We start from the raw sequence: 13,755 nt of genomic DNA, 5'->3' as shown, positions 1-13,755 counted from the left end.
TCTTACCATGTGGGGCCATCAACCTTCCACTATAAATGCCCACCTATAGCAAGTTCCTAACATGATCACCGGTAGAATTCCTCTGGAGATTGGGCAGTTGAGGCAGCTACAAGTGCTTGGTCTTTCTTCAAACTATCTAGTAGGAGAGATTCCAAAGGAATTTGAGAAGCTGACTTCTTTGTTCGACTTGACTTTAAATGATAACTAGCTTTCTGGTCAGGTACCCCAAGAGATTGGAAAACTATCCAACTTGGAGGTTCTTGACTTGTCAATGAATCACCTAAGTGGTCCAATACCACCTCAATTAGGGGATTGCTCCAAACTCCACTATCTGAAATTAAGCGAAAATGTTTTGAAGGAAGCATTCCTTTTCAAATTGGTAACCTAATATATCTACAATGCTTACTAGATCTAAGTCATAACTCCCTCAGTGGAGAGATATCACAACAACTCGTGAAACTGATTCGGCTGGAAAAGTTAAACCTCTCTCACAACATGCTATCAGGCTCTATTCCACCTTCTTTTCAAGAGATGTTCAGCTTGCAATCCATTGATTTTTCATATAATGCTTTGGAAGGTCCTCTTCCCAATAGCAAAAGCTTTCAGAAGGCTCCTGTAGAGGCATTCATAAATAATAAAGGCTTATGTGGTGAAGTGCAAGGTCTGCGACCCTGCAATGCCTCTTCAATCAGTCATGTAGATGCAAAGAAAGGCCATAGAGTTGTGATCCTCATTATTCTTCCTGTCTTGGTGGCCTTGTTTCTTTTATTTGTAATCGTTGGCATTTCTTTCATTTATTACCAAAGACGAGGAAATATAGAGAAAGGGGTTCTTAAGAGGAGCAGCGAAAATCCATTTTTAATATGGAATTATGATGGGATGGCCGTGTTTGAAGACATACTGGAGGCAACAGAGGGTTTTGACGACAAATATTGCATCGATATTGGAGGTTATGGGAAAGTTTACAAAGCAAATCTACCAATGGGCTTAGTAGTAGCTGTGAAGAAACTTCACCCACTTAAAGGTGGGGATTAATTTGATCAAAGAAGTTTCAGAAATGAGATAGAAGCATTAACCAAAGTCCGCCATCACAACATTATGAAGCTTTATGGCTTTTACTCCCATGCTTAATGCTTGTTTCTAGTTTATGAGTACATGGAATGGGGAAGCTTTTCAAGCATCCTAAGCAATGATGAAGGGGCTGCACAATTGGATTGGAATCTAAGGTTGAAGGTTATTAAAGGTGTGGCCCATGCTTTATCTTACCTGCACCATGATTGCACCTCGCTGATTGTCCATCGAGACCTATCAAGTAACAATGTTCTATTGAATTCAGAACTTGAGGCTAGTGTCTCTGATTTTGGCATTGCACGATTGTTGATGCCTGATTCATCCAATTGGACTATGCTCGTAGGCACTTATGGATACATCGCTCCAGGTTAGTCACTAGCAAATGGATTCTCAACGCTTTAATAGTTTTATTATAAATTATCCTTTATTTTTCTTAAGCTTTCCTTTTATTTGTTGGCAGTTATCTACGATAAAGTTTGTGCATTAGTTATCACATTATCGTTCGATGTGGCAATCTAGGGCGACTGGAATATGATAAATTTCATATTTTAAAATTTCCCTTATCTTTAAGATTCCTTAATCCAACAACTACAAGCGGCCTTGTAAAGATAATATGGTTGCATGGTAAGACAAAACCGTGATTTACATTTACCAAACAAACTTTAACCACATTTTATTAGTTAGTAAATTCATGGCATTGACCATTTTTTAATTGTACATTTGTTGGCCACTAATTGGTTGGATAGAATCCATCTACAATATGGGTCATGTTTTCAGATGGTCTAGATTGATTTAAATGCATACCAAGTGGAGATGGATGGCTTATGGCTATTTAGGAAATAATTGAAAAAGCTCATGGCTTCCAGCCCTTACAAGTAATTTAGAAAGTGATACATTAGGAAACGTGGCATTGTGCATGTTGGACACGGTGGTGGATTTGTGCAAATCCAAAACTGAAAGGATCTTATGAGCTAGCCGTGCATAATGTGTAAGAACCGTGTGAGCTAGCTGTGCTGTTAGATTTTTTCTACGTTTAGAATATTAGCTGGATTAAGATAATGATAGATATTTTTCTGGATTTTTTCTATCTTTAGCTGCCCCTAGGAAGCATCTAGATGGGGATTTTTTTGTCTTTTCACATCAGGAGAAAAGCCTATAAATGGCACTAGTGTAATTGTTTCCACAACAATTCAAAATTCAGTAGTTCAATTCTCTTCTTTTTTTAGTTTTGTGTTTTGTGTTCTATGGTGGCTGCAGCCACACATCAGCAAGAAGTGGGGTTTTAAACCCAACAAACTTGTATAAGAGACATCAGGTGTGGTGGGCCCATAACCCATAGGTCCTAGGTTCTTTTTCTAGAAGAAGATTCCAGCAATTTTTCAACTAAAAACAAATTTTTTTAAAAGAAAAATCTGTCAAAAAAAATAAGATTTCAAGAATAAATCTGTTAAAAAAATCAGACTTCAGCCAAGAATCAACCATTTTGGCCAAGAATCCGTCCAAGAATCCATTGTTTCAGCTAAAAAAAAAAAGATTTCAGAAGTTTTTTTTTTCCAGCAAAAAAAATAATATATATGTCTAAAAAAATATTCAGATTTCTATTTCATCCCTCTCCCTTCATTAAAAAAAAAAAAAGCAGCCATTTTTTTCAAAAAAAAAGAGAAAAAGATGGCAAGCACAATCCAACTGCAGGTTTTGACAACTATGAAAAATAGTGCATCCAAATGAAGGTGTTGTTCGGGTTGTAAGAACTATGAGAGCTTGTCACCGATGGGTATGTAGAACCCACTATGGAGGAAGAAGCCACCTTTACCAGCGAAGAAAAGACCGCTCTCAAAAATCAAAAGAAGAGAGACAACAAGGCTTTGTTTCTCTTCTATCAAGTGTTAGATGAATCAACCTTTAAAAAGATTACTGAAGCAATATCAAGCAAGCAAGCATGGGATACCCTTGACACCATCTTCAAGGGTTTAGATCGAGTGAAGCGAGTTTACCTTCAAACATTAAGAACCGAGTTTGAAGCGACTCACATGAAGGAAGCTGAGAATATTATTGATTATTTTTTGTGATTGCTTGTAACTGTCAATAATCTAAATAGAAATGGTGAGAAGATTGAAGATGTCCAAGTTATTGAAAAGATACTTCGATCCCTCACAACCAAGTTTGAGCATGTGGTTGTGGCGATTGAAGAATCAAAAGATAATGACAAACTCTTCATTGAGGAGCCGATGGGGTCGTTGCAAGCTCATGAGCAACGAATGCAAAAGAATGCCAGTTCCATGCCGCTAGAACAAGCTTTGGAGTCAAGATTGACTCTGAATGATAATAATGGTAGACGTGGAAGTTTATAACATGGTGGACGTATTGCTAGCAATCGTGCAAGAGGCAGAGGGCGTGGATACTAATAAAGTCATGGCCAAAACCAGCAGAAAAATATCAATTTTCGTGGAAGAGGAAATGGTAAAGGCGGATCTATGCATGGATGGGAAAATACAAAGAACATCCAGTGTTATAATTGCAACAAGCTTGGCCATTATACATCTGATTATTGGAGCAAGCTGGTGAATCAAGACGAGCGATCCAACTATGCTGAAGCATCAAGCCATGAACAAGAAAGCTCCACACTTCTCCTTGTATAAGAGAAAGGCAGTGATCAGCAGGATGTATGGTATCTCAACATGGGTGCGAGCAATCACATGTGCGGCGACAAGAAACTCTTTGTGGAACTCACAGAAGGAGTTCATGGCGATGTAAAGTTTGGAGACTTATCAAAAACGCCAGTGAAAGGTAAAGGCAAAATCAAAATCTTTCAAAAGAATGATATTCCAAACTATATCTTCAATGTGTACTACGTGTTCAACATGAAAAGTAATATACTGAGTCTCGGACAACTCCTCAAAAAAGGGTATGTTATACACATGAAGAACTCTTCTCTTTCTATAAGAGATATGCATGGACGTTTGATTGTGAAAGTCCTGATGGCAAAGAATCGTATGTTTCCTCTCCATATAAACACAATGCTTGAGAAGTGTTTTTATGGAAAAGCAAAGAATGATTCTTGCATGTGGCATCTTCGATTTGGCCATCTAAATTTTAGTGGCTTGAAACTTCTGTCCTCATTAAGCATGGTGCATGGCTTGTCTGCTACTGAAGCTTCAGAATATGTGTGTGAGGCGTGCACACTTGGAAAACAATAGAGGAACTCCTTTCCTAGTGGAGTATTCTGAATAGCAAGAGAACCGTTGCAGTTGGTTCACACTAACATCTGTGGACCATTAGAGCTAATCTCTTGGAGGTAATAAATACTTTATTACCTTCATTGGCGATTTCAGTAGAAAATTGTGGGTGTATATAATCAAAGAGAAGTCTGCTGCTTTTACTATTTTTAAAAATTTTAAGGCCCTTGTTGAAAAAGAAAGTGGTCTTAAAATTAAAACCCTTAGATCAGACAGAGGTGGGGAGTACACCTCAAATATTTTTCGAGAATATTACAGGGAACATGACATTAAGTAATAACACACTGCAGCGTACACGCCACAACAAAATAGAATATTACGGAACGGAAGAATCGTACTATCATCAACATGACGAGGACCATGCTGAAGGAGAAAAGTCTGCCAAAGAATTTATGGGCAAAGGTAGTTGCATGTACTGCCTATCTGTTCAATAGGCGTCCGACCAAAAGTGTCAAATTCAAGACATCGCAAGAAGCATAGAGTGGATACAAGCCGAGCGTGGCACACCTTAAGATCTTTGGGTGTGTCGCTTACGCTCAAGTTCCAGAAGCAAGAAGAAAAAAACTTGATGATCGTGGCGAGAAATGCATCTTTATCGGCTACAGCAAGGAATCAAAGGCATATAAGCTCTATAACCCACTAACCAATAAGCTGGTGGTGAGTAGAGATGTGGTGTTTTGTGAGGAAGAAGCGTAAAAATGGAACGAGGAAAATTCGGTTAAAGAAAAACAAGTCGAGGTCAAAAAATACGAAGAAGAGAGACATTAGAATCAAGAGCAGACACCCACATCACCCCCTTCGGATCACAGAAGTTCAGGAGTACGTTCCATCTCCCCTGGAAGTAGTTCATCAAATCAGAATTCAGCCAACACATCTTCATCCAATTCTCCTTTACCCTTGGCTCCTATTAAAATAAGAAGCCTTAATGACATCTATGCAGAAACTGAGGAAGTGAATTTACTTTGCCTGTATGCGGACCACGAGCTTCTCACATTCAAAGAGGCTGTGAATGAAGAATGTTGGAGAAAGGCTATGGAAGAAGAGATTCAAGCCATTGAGAAGAATCGAACATGAGAACTGACCTTACTCCTTGAAGGGCAGAAAACCATTGGTCTCAAATGAGTGTATAAAATTAAGCAGAATGCTGATGGTAAGATCGAACGATATAAGGCAAGACTTATAGCAAAAGGTTATGAACAGAAATATGGGGTAGACTATGAAGAAGCTTTCGCCCCAGTTGCTTGCCTTGACACTGTAAGAATGATTATCTCCCTTGCAGCTCATCACAGTTGGATGATCTACCAACTGAATGTGAAATCCGCATTCCTAAATGGAGTACTTGAAGAAGAAGCCTATGTTGACCAGTCTGAAGGCTTTGTCATGCAAGAGGATGAACACAAGGTGTATCGGCTGAAGAAAGCCCTGTATGGGTTGAAGCAAGCTCCCCATGCTTGGATTAATGCACGGATCAACAGCTATCTTCAAGAGAATGGTTTTGTCAAATGTCCGTATGAGCATGCCGTTTACATAAAGAAGAATGCCTATGGTGATATGCTTATAGCTTGTTTATATGTTGATGATCTGATGTTCACTGAGAATAGCCAGATGATGTTTAAAGAATTCAAGCAGGATATGTTCAAAGAGTTCGAGATGACTAATGGTGGATTGATGTCTTCTTCTTGGGCATTGAAGTGAAGCAACAAGTCAGTGGCATTTACATATCCCAGAAGAAGTACACAAAATAACTTCTTGAGAAGTTTCAAATGGTTGACTGTAAAGCTGTAAATACACCGGTTACAACAGGCCTAAAGCTCATAAAAGATGGAGAAGGAAGAAATGTCGACTCAACCTTATTCAAGAACCTAATCGGAAGCTTAAGGTACCTCACAATCACTAAGTCAGATATAGTCTACAGTGTTGGGCTTCTAAGCCGGTATATGGAAGCTCCAAAAGAGTCACACTAGCTAGCTGCAAAATGAGTACTTAGGCATATCAAAGGGACTATTGAATTTGATCTCTTTTATCTATACGATGATAAGGTGATACTGTATGGATACTCTGACAGTGATTGGGGTGGTGACCAAGATGAAAGAAAAAGCACCACAGGCTATGCTTTCTATCTTGGGTCGACAACATTCACATGAAATTCAAAGAAGCAGAGTGTGATCGCCCTGTATACATTGAAGCTGAGTGCGTAACAGCTTCATCCACTGTATGTGAGGCGATCTGGCTAAGGAATTTGCTAAAGGAGCTGAAGCATCCATAGGAGGAATCTAATATTATATACATTGACAACAAGTCGGCAATCGAATTTGCCAAACATCCAGTTTAGCATGGAAGGAGCAAGCACATCAACACAAGATATCACTTTCTTAGAGATCAAGTAAAGCAGAAATTGGTAAAGCTAGAATACTGTCACACCACTAAACAAGTGGCAGATATCTTCACCAAAGCATTGTCGACTGACACATTCAGAAGACTTAAATCAATGCTCAGAATTAAGCTAGTTTTGGTTTAAAGGGGAGTGTTGGACATGGTGGTGGATTTGTGCAAATCCAAAACCATGTAAAGATATTATGAGCCAGCTGTGTATAACGTGTAAGAATCGTGTGAGCTAGCCGTGCTGTTAGATTTTTTCTAAGTTTAGAGTATTAGCTGGGTTAAGATAACGGTAGATATTTTTTTGGATTTTTTCTTTCTTTAGCTACCCCTAGGAAGCATCTAGATGGGGATTTTTCTGTCTTTTCACATAAGGAGAAAAGCCTTTAAATGGCACCAATGTAATCGTTTCCACAAAAATTCAAAATTTAGCAGTTCAATTCTCTTCTTTTTTCAATTTTGTGTTTTGTGTTCTATGGTGGCTGCAACCACACGTCAGCAAGAAGTGGGGTTTTAAACTGAACAGTGCAATGCTTTGCCAAGAGATCCCAATGCATAATTGGGTTTTTTTTCCGTCATATAAGGGTTCCATACCTCTAAGATCCAAGTTGATGTCCCACACAATAAAATTTCCTAGCCATCTATGGTCTTTCTTTGTTCAATGTGCACAATTGCTTTTTTTTTTTTTCCCCTTTCATCTATATATCCACTGGCCACTAAAATGATTGGGATTTCCAATTAGAGAATTACTGATGCATGACCTCTCCAAATCGAACCCATTATGTCAATGGTTTGGATCCTGGAACTCTGGGCTCTACCAGTATAAACTAAAACCTTAGTAGAATCTCATAGACTCTCTTGGGCGGAGCATGCATTTTCGTTGTTTCCTTTACTTTCAAATCTATACTTTTGAAGAGAGAGAGAGAGAGAGAGAGAGAGAGAGAGAGAGAGAGAGAGAGAGAGAGATTTGGTTTGTTGGTCCAGAATATTGATAAAATAATTATGCTAAAGCCATTTTAATATTAGAAACACTGTCCGTATCAACCAATCCATGCCGATGAAATTTGTAGCTACAACGATCCCTATACACACCATTACACTAGTTCACACATGCCAACTTCTCAAGTGTCTGGGACATCTGAGGCATTCATAAAAGTAGGCCCAACCATGCAGATGACCCGACACAATGATTAAGCTAGTTCCCTTATCATGCGAACCACCACCACGTCCAAATAATGGACAGTTTTGACCCAAAAAAGCCAGCAATACCCACTTAATGTATATATGTAGCATGACTCCTGTAGTGGACAATCCTGACTTTGTAGCGAGATCATCTGAAAATTTGGCCCATCTCATGCACCTCCCAGATGAACCAAAGACATCTCTTGGCACATGCTCTGTTGGTAGAGATACCTTGGGAGAGTAGAAGATATGAAACATAAATTAAGAAATCATGTAAGTTTTATATATAAGAGTTTATCTATTAATGATTAGCAAAAAGTAAAGAACATGATTGAACTATCTTGGTTCTTGCAGAGCTTGCATATACAATGAGGGTGATTGAAAAATCTGATGTATATAGCTTTGGTGTTGTGGCACTTGAAGTGAGGATGGGAAGGCATCCTGGGAAGCTCATCTCCTCCTTGTCATCACCAAATGGAGAAGATACACTGCTAAAGGATATGTTGGACCAACATCTCTCCGATCCGAAGGCAGAGGTTGCACAGGAAGTCGTATTTGCAATGTCCATGGCACTTGCATGCATTCGATCAGATCCAAACTCTCGGCCAACCATGCACCATGTAGCTCAGGAGCTATCTGTTGGCGGGCCTTCTTTCTCTCTAGAGCCATTTCTTGTACTTACACTACCTCAACTGATGGATCTCAAGGTATAATTAGGTGTATGAAAATCATCAAGGTTGTAGTTGTAGTGGCAAAAACATTATTACTATATGTGTTTATTGTATGAAAATAATCAAGCACACGTGTTTTTCTTGTTAATATATACATAGTTCAATGTCTGGAATCAATGTTTATCCAAAATATAGATTTTTATGATCTAGGATAAAAATTCAAATGTAATAAAGGTAGGTTGAAAGACTAAACACTGAAAATGGTATAAAATCGACCCTCAAATTGAACGGCCTTTGGCCATTGATATTTAGGGTTTAGTTACCGGACAGGCATGAGCCATTGAATATTTGAAATTTGGGGATTAAAAATCAACACAATTTGGGTTCGACTCTCTCTCTCTCTCTCTCTCTCTCTCTCTCTCTCTATTAACGCTTTCTTCTCTCGTGCTCTCTCTTACTCTCTCTATCTCTCTGCCCCCCGATTCCCTCTCTTTGTTTCACTTTCGCTTTATCTCTAGTGCTGCCAAAGTTCATTACCACCATTGTCGTCAGGTCAGCCCATGCACGAATAACACCAGATACCATCATCAACAACGTAAGCGGCATCAACTTTCTTCACAAGTCTTCGATCCCTAGATCGATCTCTACTCATTTCCTTTTCATGATTTTTCCTTCAAGTGCATGCATTTTTTTAAGTTTTTCTAAATCTTGTGCATTTACGATTCTAAAAATCCTTGATCTATCGGATGATATTGGCCATCTAATCAGTTATTTGAAATGGATGATCTTGACCATCTAATAAGTGATCTGAAATTGATAAAATAGTTTAAGTGGCCTTTATTGAACGTCTGCCATTGAAATCTTCCTTGGGTCACTGTATGTATGTATTTTACATACATACCATCCATCTTCCGAGCACATTTATCAGGCACGAGGCTAGAAATGGGATAGATTCAAATCTTAGATGTGCCCCACCGTAGAAGTAGTGGTGATTGAGGCACTGATTGTTGAAACCTTTCCAGGGGCCCACTCTGATGTATCCAGCTGCCCATCCAATGGAGCCCACTAGGATGTACCCATGTTGCTCAGACCGCAGGCACCCCTGTGATGCATTCCCCATCCAACCCGTTGATTAAGTTCATAGACCTGGACAAAGTGAAAATGCAAATATCACCCTAATTAGTATTTAGGGTTTGAGGTTTAGGCTAGGGTTTAGAGTTTTAGTTTTGGATTTATGGTTTAAGTTTCAAGTTTTAGGGTAGAATTTATAGAGTTTGGGTTTAGGGTTTACGGTTTAGGGTTCGGGATTTAACCCCCCTGCTCAGGAAGCAACCGGCATGAGGAGACCAATGTTTTCCTATTCTGATGCAACCAGGAGAAAACCCACCTTGGGAGCTGACGTAGCAGAGGAGGGAGACGTTGGAGTGACGGTGGCTGATCATAGTGCGGTAGAGCAAAAATTGAAGGAGCTGAAACTGGGTCTCATCGGTAAGGTGCTTTCCCCATCCACATCCATTATTTCCTTAATCCAGGCTACGAGAGATTCCGGGTTTGGGGCTTTAGCAGCCAACATTTCTAGAATTTCTCCACACAGGTTCCTTTTACTATTCAAATCTAAATCTGAATACATTGATTTTCGTGAAGATGTCAATATGCAGCAATCTATGGGTTTCGGATCCATAGTTCCTTGGAATGAGGATCTGGTAATGGGAGGGGAAGGTGTTTGGATCCGATTATACGGTATTCCAGCACACGCTTGGCTGGAATCTGTGCTAATCGATCTTGAAAATTCCCTCAGGAGAGTTTTGCAAGTAGATACCAATGCCAACCTTGGCATTTTCCAAAGTTTGCTCGCATCAAAGTGGCGGTCCGGCCAGGGACGTTCTTAGCTAAAACGCTTAAGCTAATCATTCGAGAGCGTAGTTATTCAATTTTTACAGTGCTGGAACCATTTGAAGAAGTTATAGGCTCATCTCAACATCCCCCCACTAACAGAGACCCGGAAGGCACGATACAATGGGTCGAAAGGAGTTTTGTACAAACCAAGGAGCCGGAGACTGAGTGGGCCAATTGTTGAGAGTCAAATATTGCATATCAGACCCAGTTGTTACCTAGATTTACGAACATGATACTGTTTAAATGCCCTATTTTAATCGTGTTTGTGTTGCAAGGTAGATTTATGAGCGTGGACTGGAAAGGATGCTAAAAGCATGGAATTAAAGCTCAGGCATCACCAAGACATTGGACGGGGCCCCATGGAACCACGATCGAGGATTTACACGTCAGACATCAGAGAAGGCTGGCACGTGAGCTGAGCTTGGTTTCCTTTCTTCTTTTCCTTTATATTTCTTTTATTTTTTAGGTTCAGCCCATTCATGTGTGGCTAAACCTCTTAGCTAGGGCTAAGAGGTGAAGCTTGTATTGAGATGGGAGACTTTATTTGTTGATTCAATTATTTAATTGTGAATTAAACTTGATTGTGGTTTGATTATTAAAGGAATATTTTCTCAGTCTTTAATGGTCTGTTGTGACTGAAATTACAATGGGTTTGCAATGGCTTTGAATATTTCTTTCCCCTTTTTATGTTTATGAAGTCAGGAAGCCCTGTTGTTCATCATTGTTCCATGGGCATGGTAGGATGACAGTACCCTTCCTGATCTTCATACATTGTTGATTGGTTGGTAATTAGTTTAATCACATTGTTTGCTTTGTCTCCTGGGCATGGTTAGATGATGGAATCCATTCTAATTCATATACCTTTCATCTCTTGAAAATCAGATCAAGTAAGTTCAGTTTGAATTCCATAATCCTTGATGCAGGCATAAGATCTCCCTGATCTCTATAAGTGGATCCTCTGAATCCTTAGTTTCCTTCCTCTGAATTCCTTAAAGTTTTAAATAATTATTCCACAATTATTCCTTAAAATTCTATTTGGTTAGATCATATCTTAGTCTAGTTCTAGTTCTACTTGGTTGTAGATAACGTACAGGTATCAGTCCCTGTGGATTCGACCTCGGTCTTACCGAGTTTATTACTACATCACAACCCTATACTTGGGGAGTAAACAAGTTTTTGGTGCCGTTGCCGGGGACTGACGGTTTCGTTTTTCTGAAATTAATTAGTTTTAGAATTAGGTTAGGATTAAGATTTTACTAACTTTAGGATAAAAGTTTTTATTTTATTTTATTTTTAGAACTTAACCTGTTTTCCATATTTTGTAGGATCCTGACATAAGTTCCTAAATTGGTAACTCCTTCCTAATTTCTATACTTTTTCCACTTTTAAAGTTAGGGTTAAATTTTTCTAATTCTAATATTTTCCTATTTGTAGGAAATAGTTTTTACAAGTTTTCCTCTTTTGTTTTTAGAAACTTGGTTAGTTATTCCTTTTTTTTTAGAAATTAACCTTCTAGTTTTATTTTGGTAACTTTCTAATTTTAACTCTTTTAGAATCTAATTTGTTTCCTAATTTATTTTTAGAATTTTTGTTAGACACTAACCTTCCTATTTTGTAGGCCTTTAAGATAGAAATTTCTAATTCGGTAAGCTCCTTCCCTACTTTCTATTTTTCAGTTCTCTTTTAAATTTACTTTCTAGTTTAGGTCTTTCCTAATTTATTTTAGAAATTTCCACTTTCTTTTAGGAATTCCTTCTTTTAGAATTAATTCACTGCTATTTTTCTTTTAAAGGATCGTTCTTCTCTTTTTAAAATCTAACTTATTTTGTTTTATTTTGTAGGTTTTAACTTAGGAGCTTCAATTTGGTAATTTCTTTCCAACTCTCTCTCTCTCTCCTTCTTTCTAGATTTTCTTTTCGTTCTAATTTGATTAAGGGCTGCGAGTGTTTCATGCCCAAGTGGGCCCGTGACGACACTCGACGTCTCTTGACTGAAGGAGGATTGGTTGAGGGGTTGACTATCCATCGCAGGACTAGACACCGCTCAAAATCCCCTGATTTAATTGAAGTTATGGCTGAAGACCAACCTCCTCTATTTCCACCCAGGGTGGAGGATACCCAAGATGAGAATGAGGTGCAACAGGCACCCCCGCCTCGTACTTTATGAGATTATCTACAACCGGCGGGAGTGAGTATGCCCTCATGCATGATTTTCCCTGAAAACACAGGACAAATGGACATCAAGCCAGGAGTTATCCAACTCCTTCCCAAATTTCATGGACTTGAATCAGAGAGTCCATATTTACATTTAAAAGAGTTCGATGAGATTATAGCTACATTATGTTTTCCTAATGTATCTGAGGATACAATTAGGTTGAAACTCTTTCCTTTTTCCTTAAAAGAGAAAGCTAAGATGTGGTTACATTCACTGCGTCCTAGATCCATTGGCACATGGAACGACATGCAGAGGGAATTCATAAAAAAATTCTTCCCACATCATAAAATGATTACCCTCAGAAAAGCAATCATGAACTTTGCCCAAAAGGAAGATAAAACATTCTTCCAATGTTGGGAAAGGTTCAAAGATTTGGTCAGTTCATGCCCACAACACGGATTTGAAACGTGGCGCATTACAAATTTTTTCTACAATGGACTGACATCTTCCATGCGCCAAATGGTCGAGACAATGTGTAATGGAGAGTTCATTAATAAAGATGTCGACGAGGTATGGGACTACCTCGACAGTCTGGCTGAAAAAACACAATCTTGGGACTATTACCCAAAGTCGAACACCACGTCTAGGCCGACTTAATTAAAGGAGAAAGGTGGATTATATCTCTTGAAAGAAGAGGATGATCTCAAGTGTAAAGTGACTACGCTCATAAGGAAAGTTGAGGCCATGGAAGGAAAGAAGGATAAGGTTAATGAAATTGTTTGCGGCATCTGTGATTGCAACATTCATACAACTGAAAATTGTCCTACAATACCCGCCTTTCGAGGAGTGTTGAATGAACAAGCCAATGCCGTAAACAACTATCAAAGACCTTTTACTGGACCTAACTCCAATACGTACAATCCTGGTTGGAAAAATCATCCAAACTTTAGTTGGAGAAATGGACAAATGGCTACTCCTCCAGGTTTCTTCAATCAAAATCCAAACCAAGTGAAACCTCAAGAGGAACCGGTTCAAAATTCCATACAAGAGCTGGCTCAGGCAATGCGGGGAATTACAGATTTTATGCAAAAGATAGATTCTCGTATGACGGTTATAGAAAAGGGGATGCTTCCTGCACAACCTCTCCCCAATCCTAAACCGCAGTA

At 38.9% G+C, this 13,755-nt stretch overlaps 1 protein-coding gene and 1 non-coding gene across 2 annotated transcripts; one reads left to right on the top strand and one right to left on the bottom strand.

The window, feature by feature from the left end:
• The first annotated feature begins 495 nt into the window (after positions 1–495).
• On the top strand, positions 496–8,581 carry LOC131230555 (MDIS1-interacting receptor like kinase 2-like). Its single transcript, XM_058226460.1, has 3 exons — positions 496–1,024; positions 1,145–1,438; positions 8,223–8,581. The coding sequence occupies exons 1-3, from the start codon at positions 496–498 to the stop codon at positions 8,579–8,581; spliced, it is 1,182 nt and encodes a 393-aa protein (XP_058082443.1).
• A 4,362-nt stretch (positions 8,582–12,943) lies between these two features.
• On the bottom strand, positions 12,944–13,050 carry LOC131232033 (small nucleolar RNA R71). The gene has a single exon (XR_009164639.1). It is a non-coding gene; the product is annotated as a small nucleolar RNA R71 (small nucleolar RNA).
• Between the last annotated feature and the right edge of the window lie 705 nt (positions 13,051–13,755).

Source organism: Magnolia sinica, chromosome 17 (genome assembly GCF_029962835.1).
Source record: "Magnolia sinica isolate HGM2019 chromosome 17, MsV1, whole genome shotgun sequence".
Lineage (NCBI taxonomy): Eukaryota > Viridiplantae > Streptophyta > Magnoliopsida > Magnoliales > Magnoliaceae > Magnolia > Magnolia sinica.
The sequence above is the reverse complement of the archived record's forward strand: the minus strand, read 5'-3'. Positions and strand labels throughout refer to the sequence as shown.

What these genes read in the sequence shown, in the direction of transcription:
- LOC131230555 (XM_058226460.1), top strand. Translation starts at nt 496, where the DNA reads ATGCTATCAGGCTCTATTCCACCTTCTTTTCAAGAGATGTTCAGCTTG. An exon ending in GAAACTTCACCCACTTAAAG is followed by an intron (nt 1,025 to 1,144) that starts GTGGGGATTAAT and finishes GCTTGTTTCTAG; the next exon opens with TTTATGAGTACATGGAATGG. An exon ending in TTATGGATACATCGCTCCAG is followed by an intron (nt 1,439 to 8,222) that starts GTTAGTCACTAG and finishes TGGTTCTTGCAG; the next exon opens with AGCTTGCATATACAATGAGG.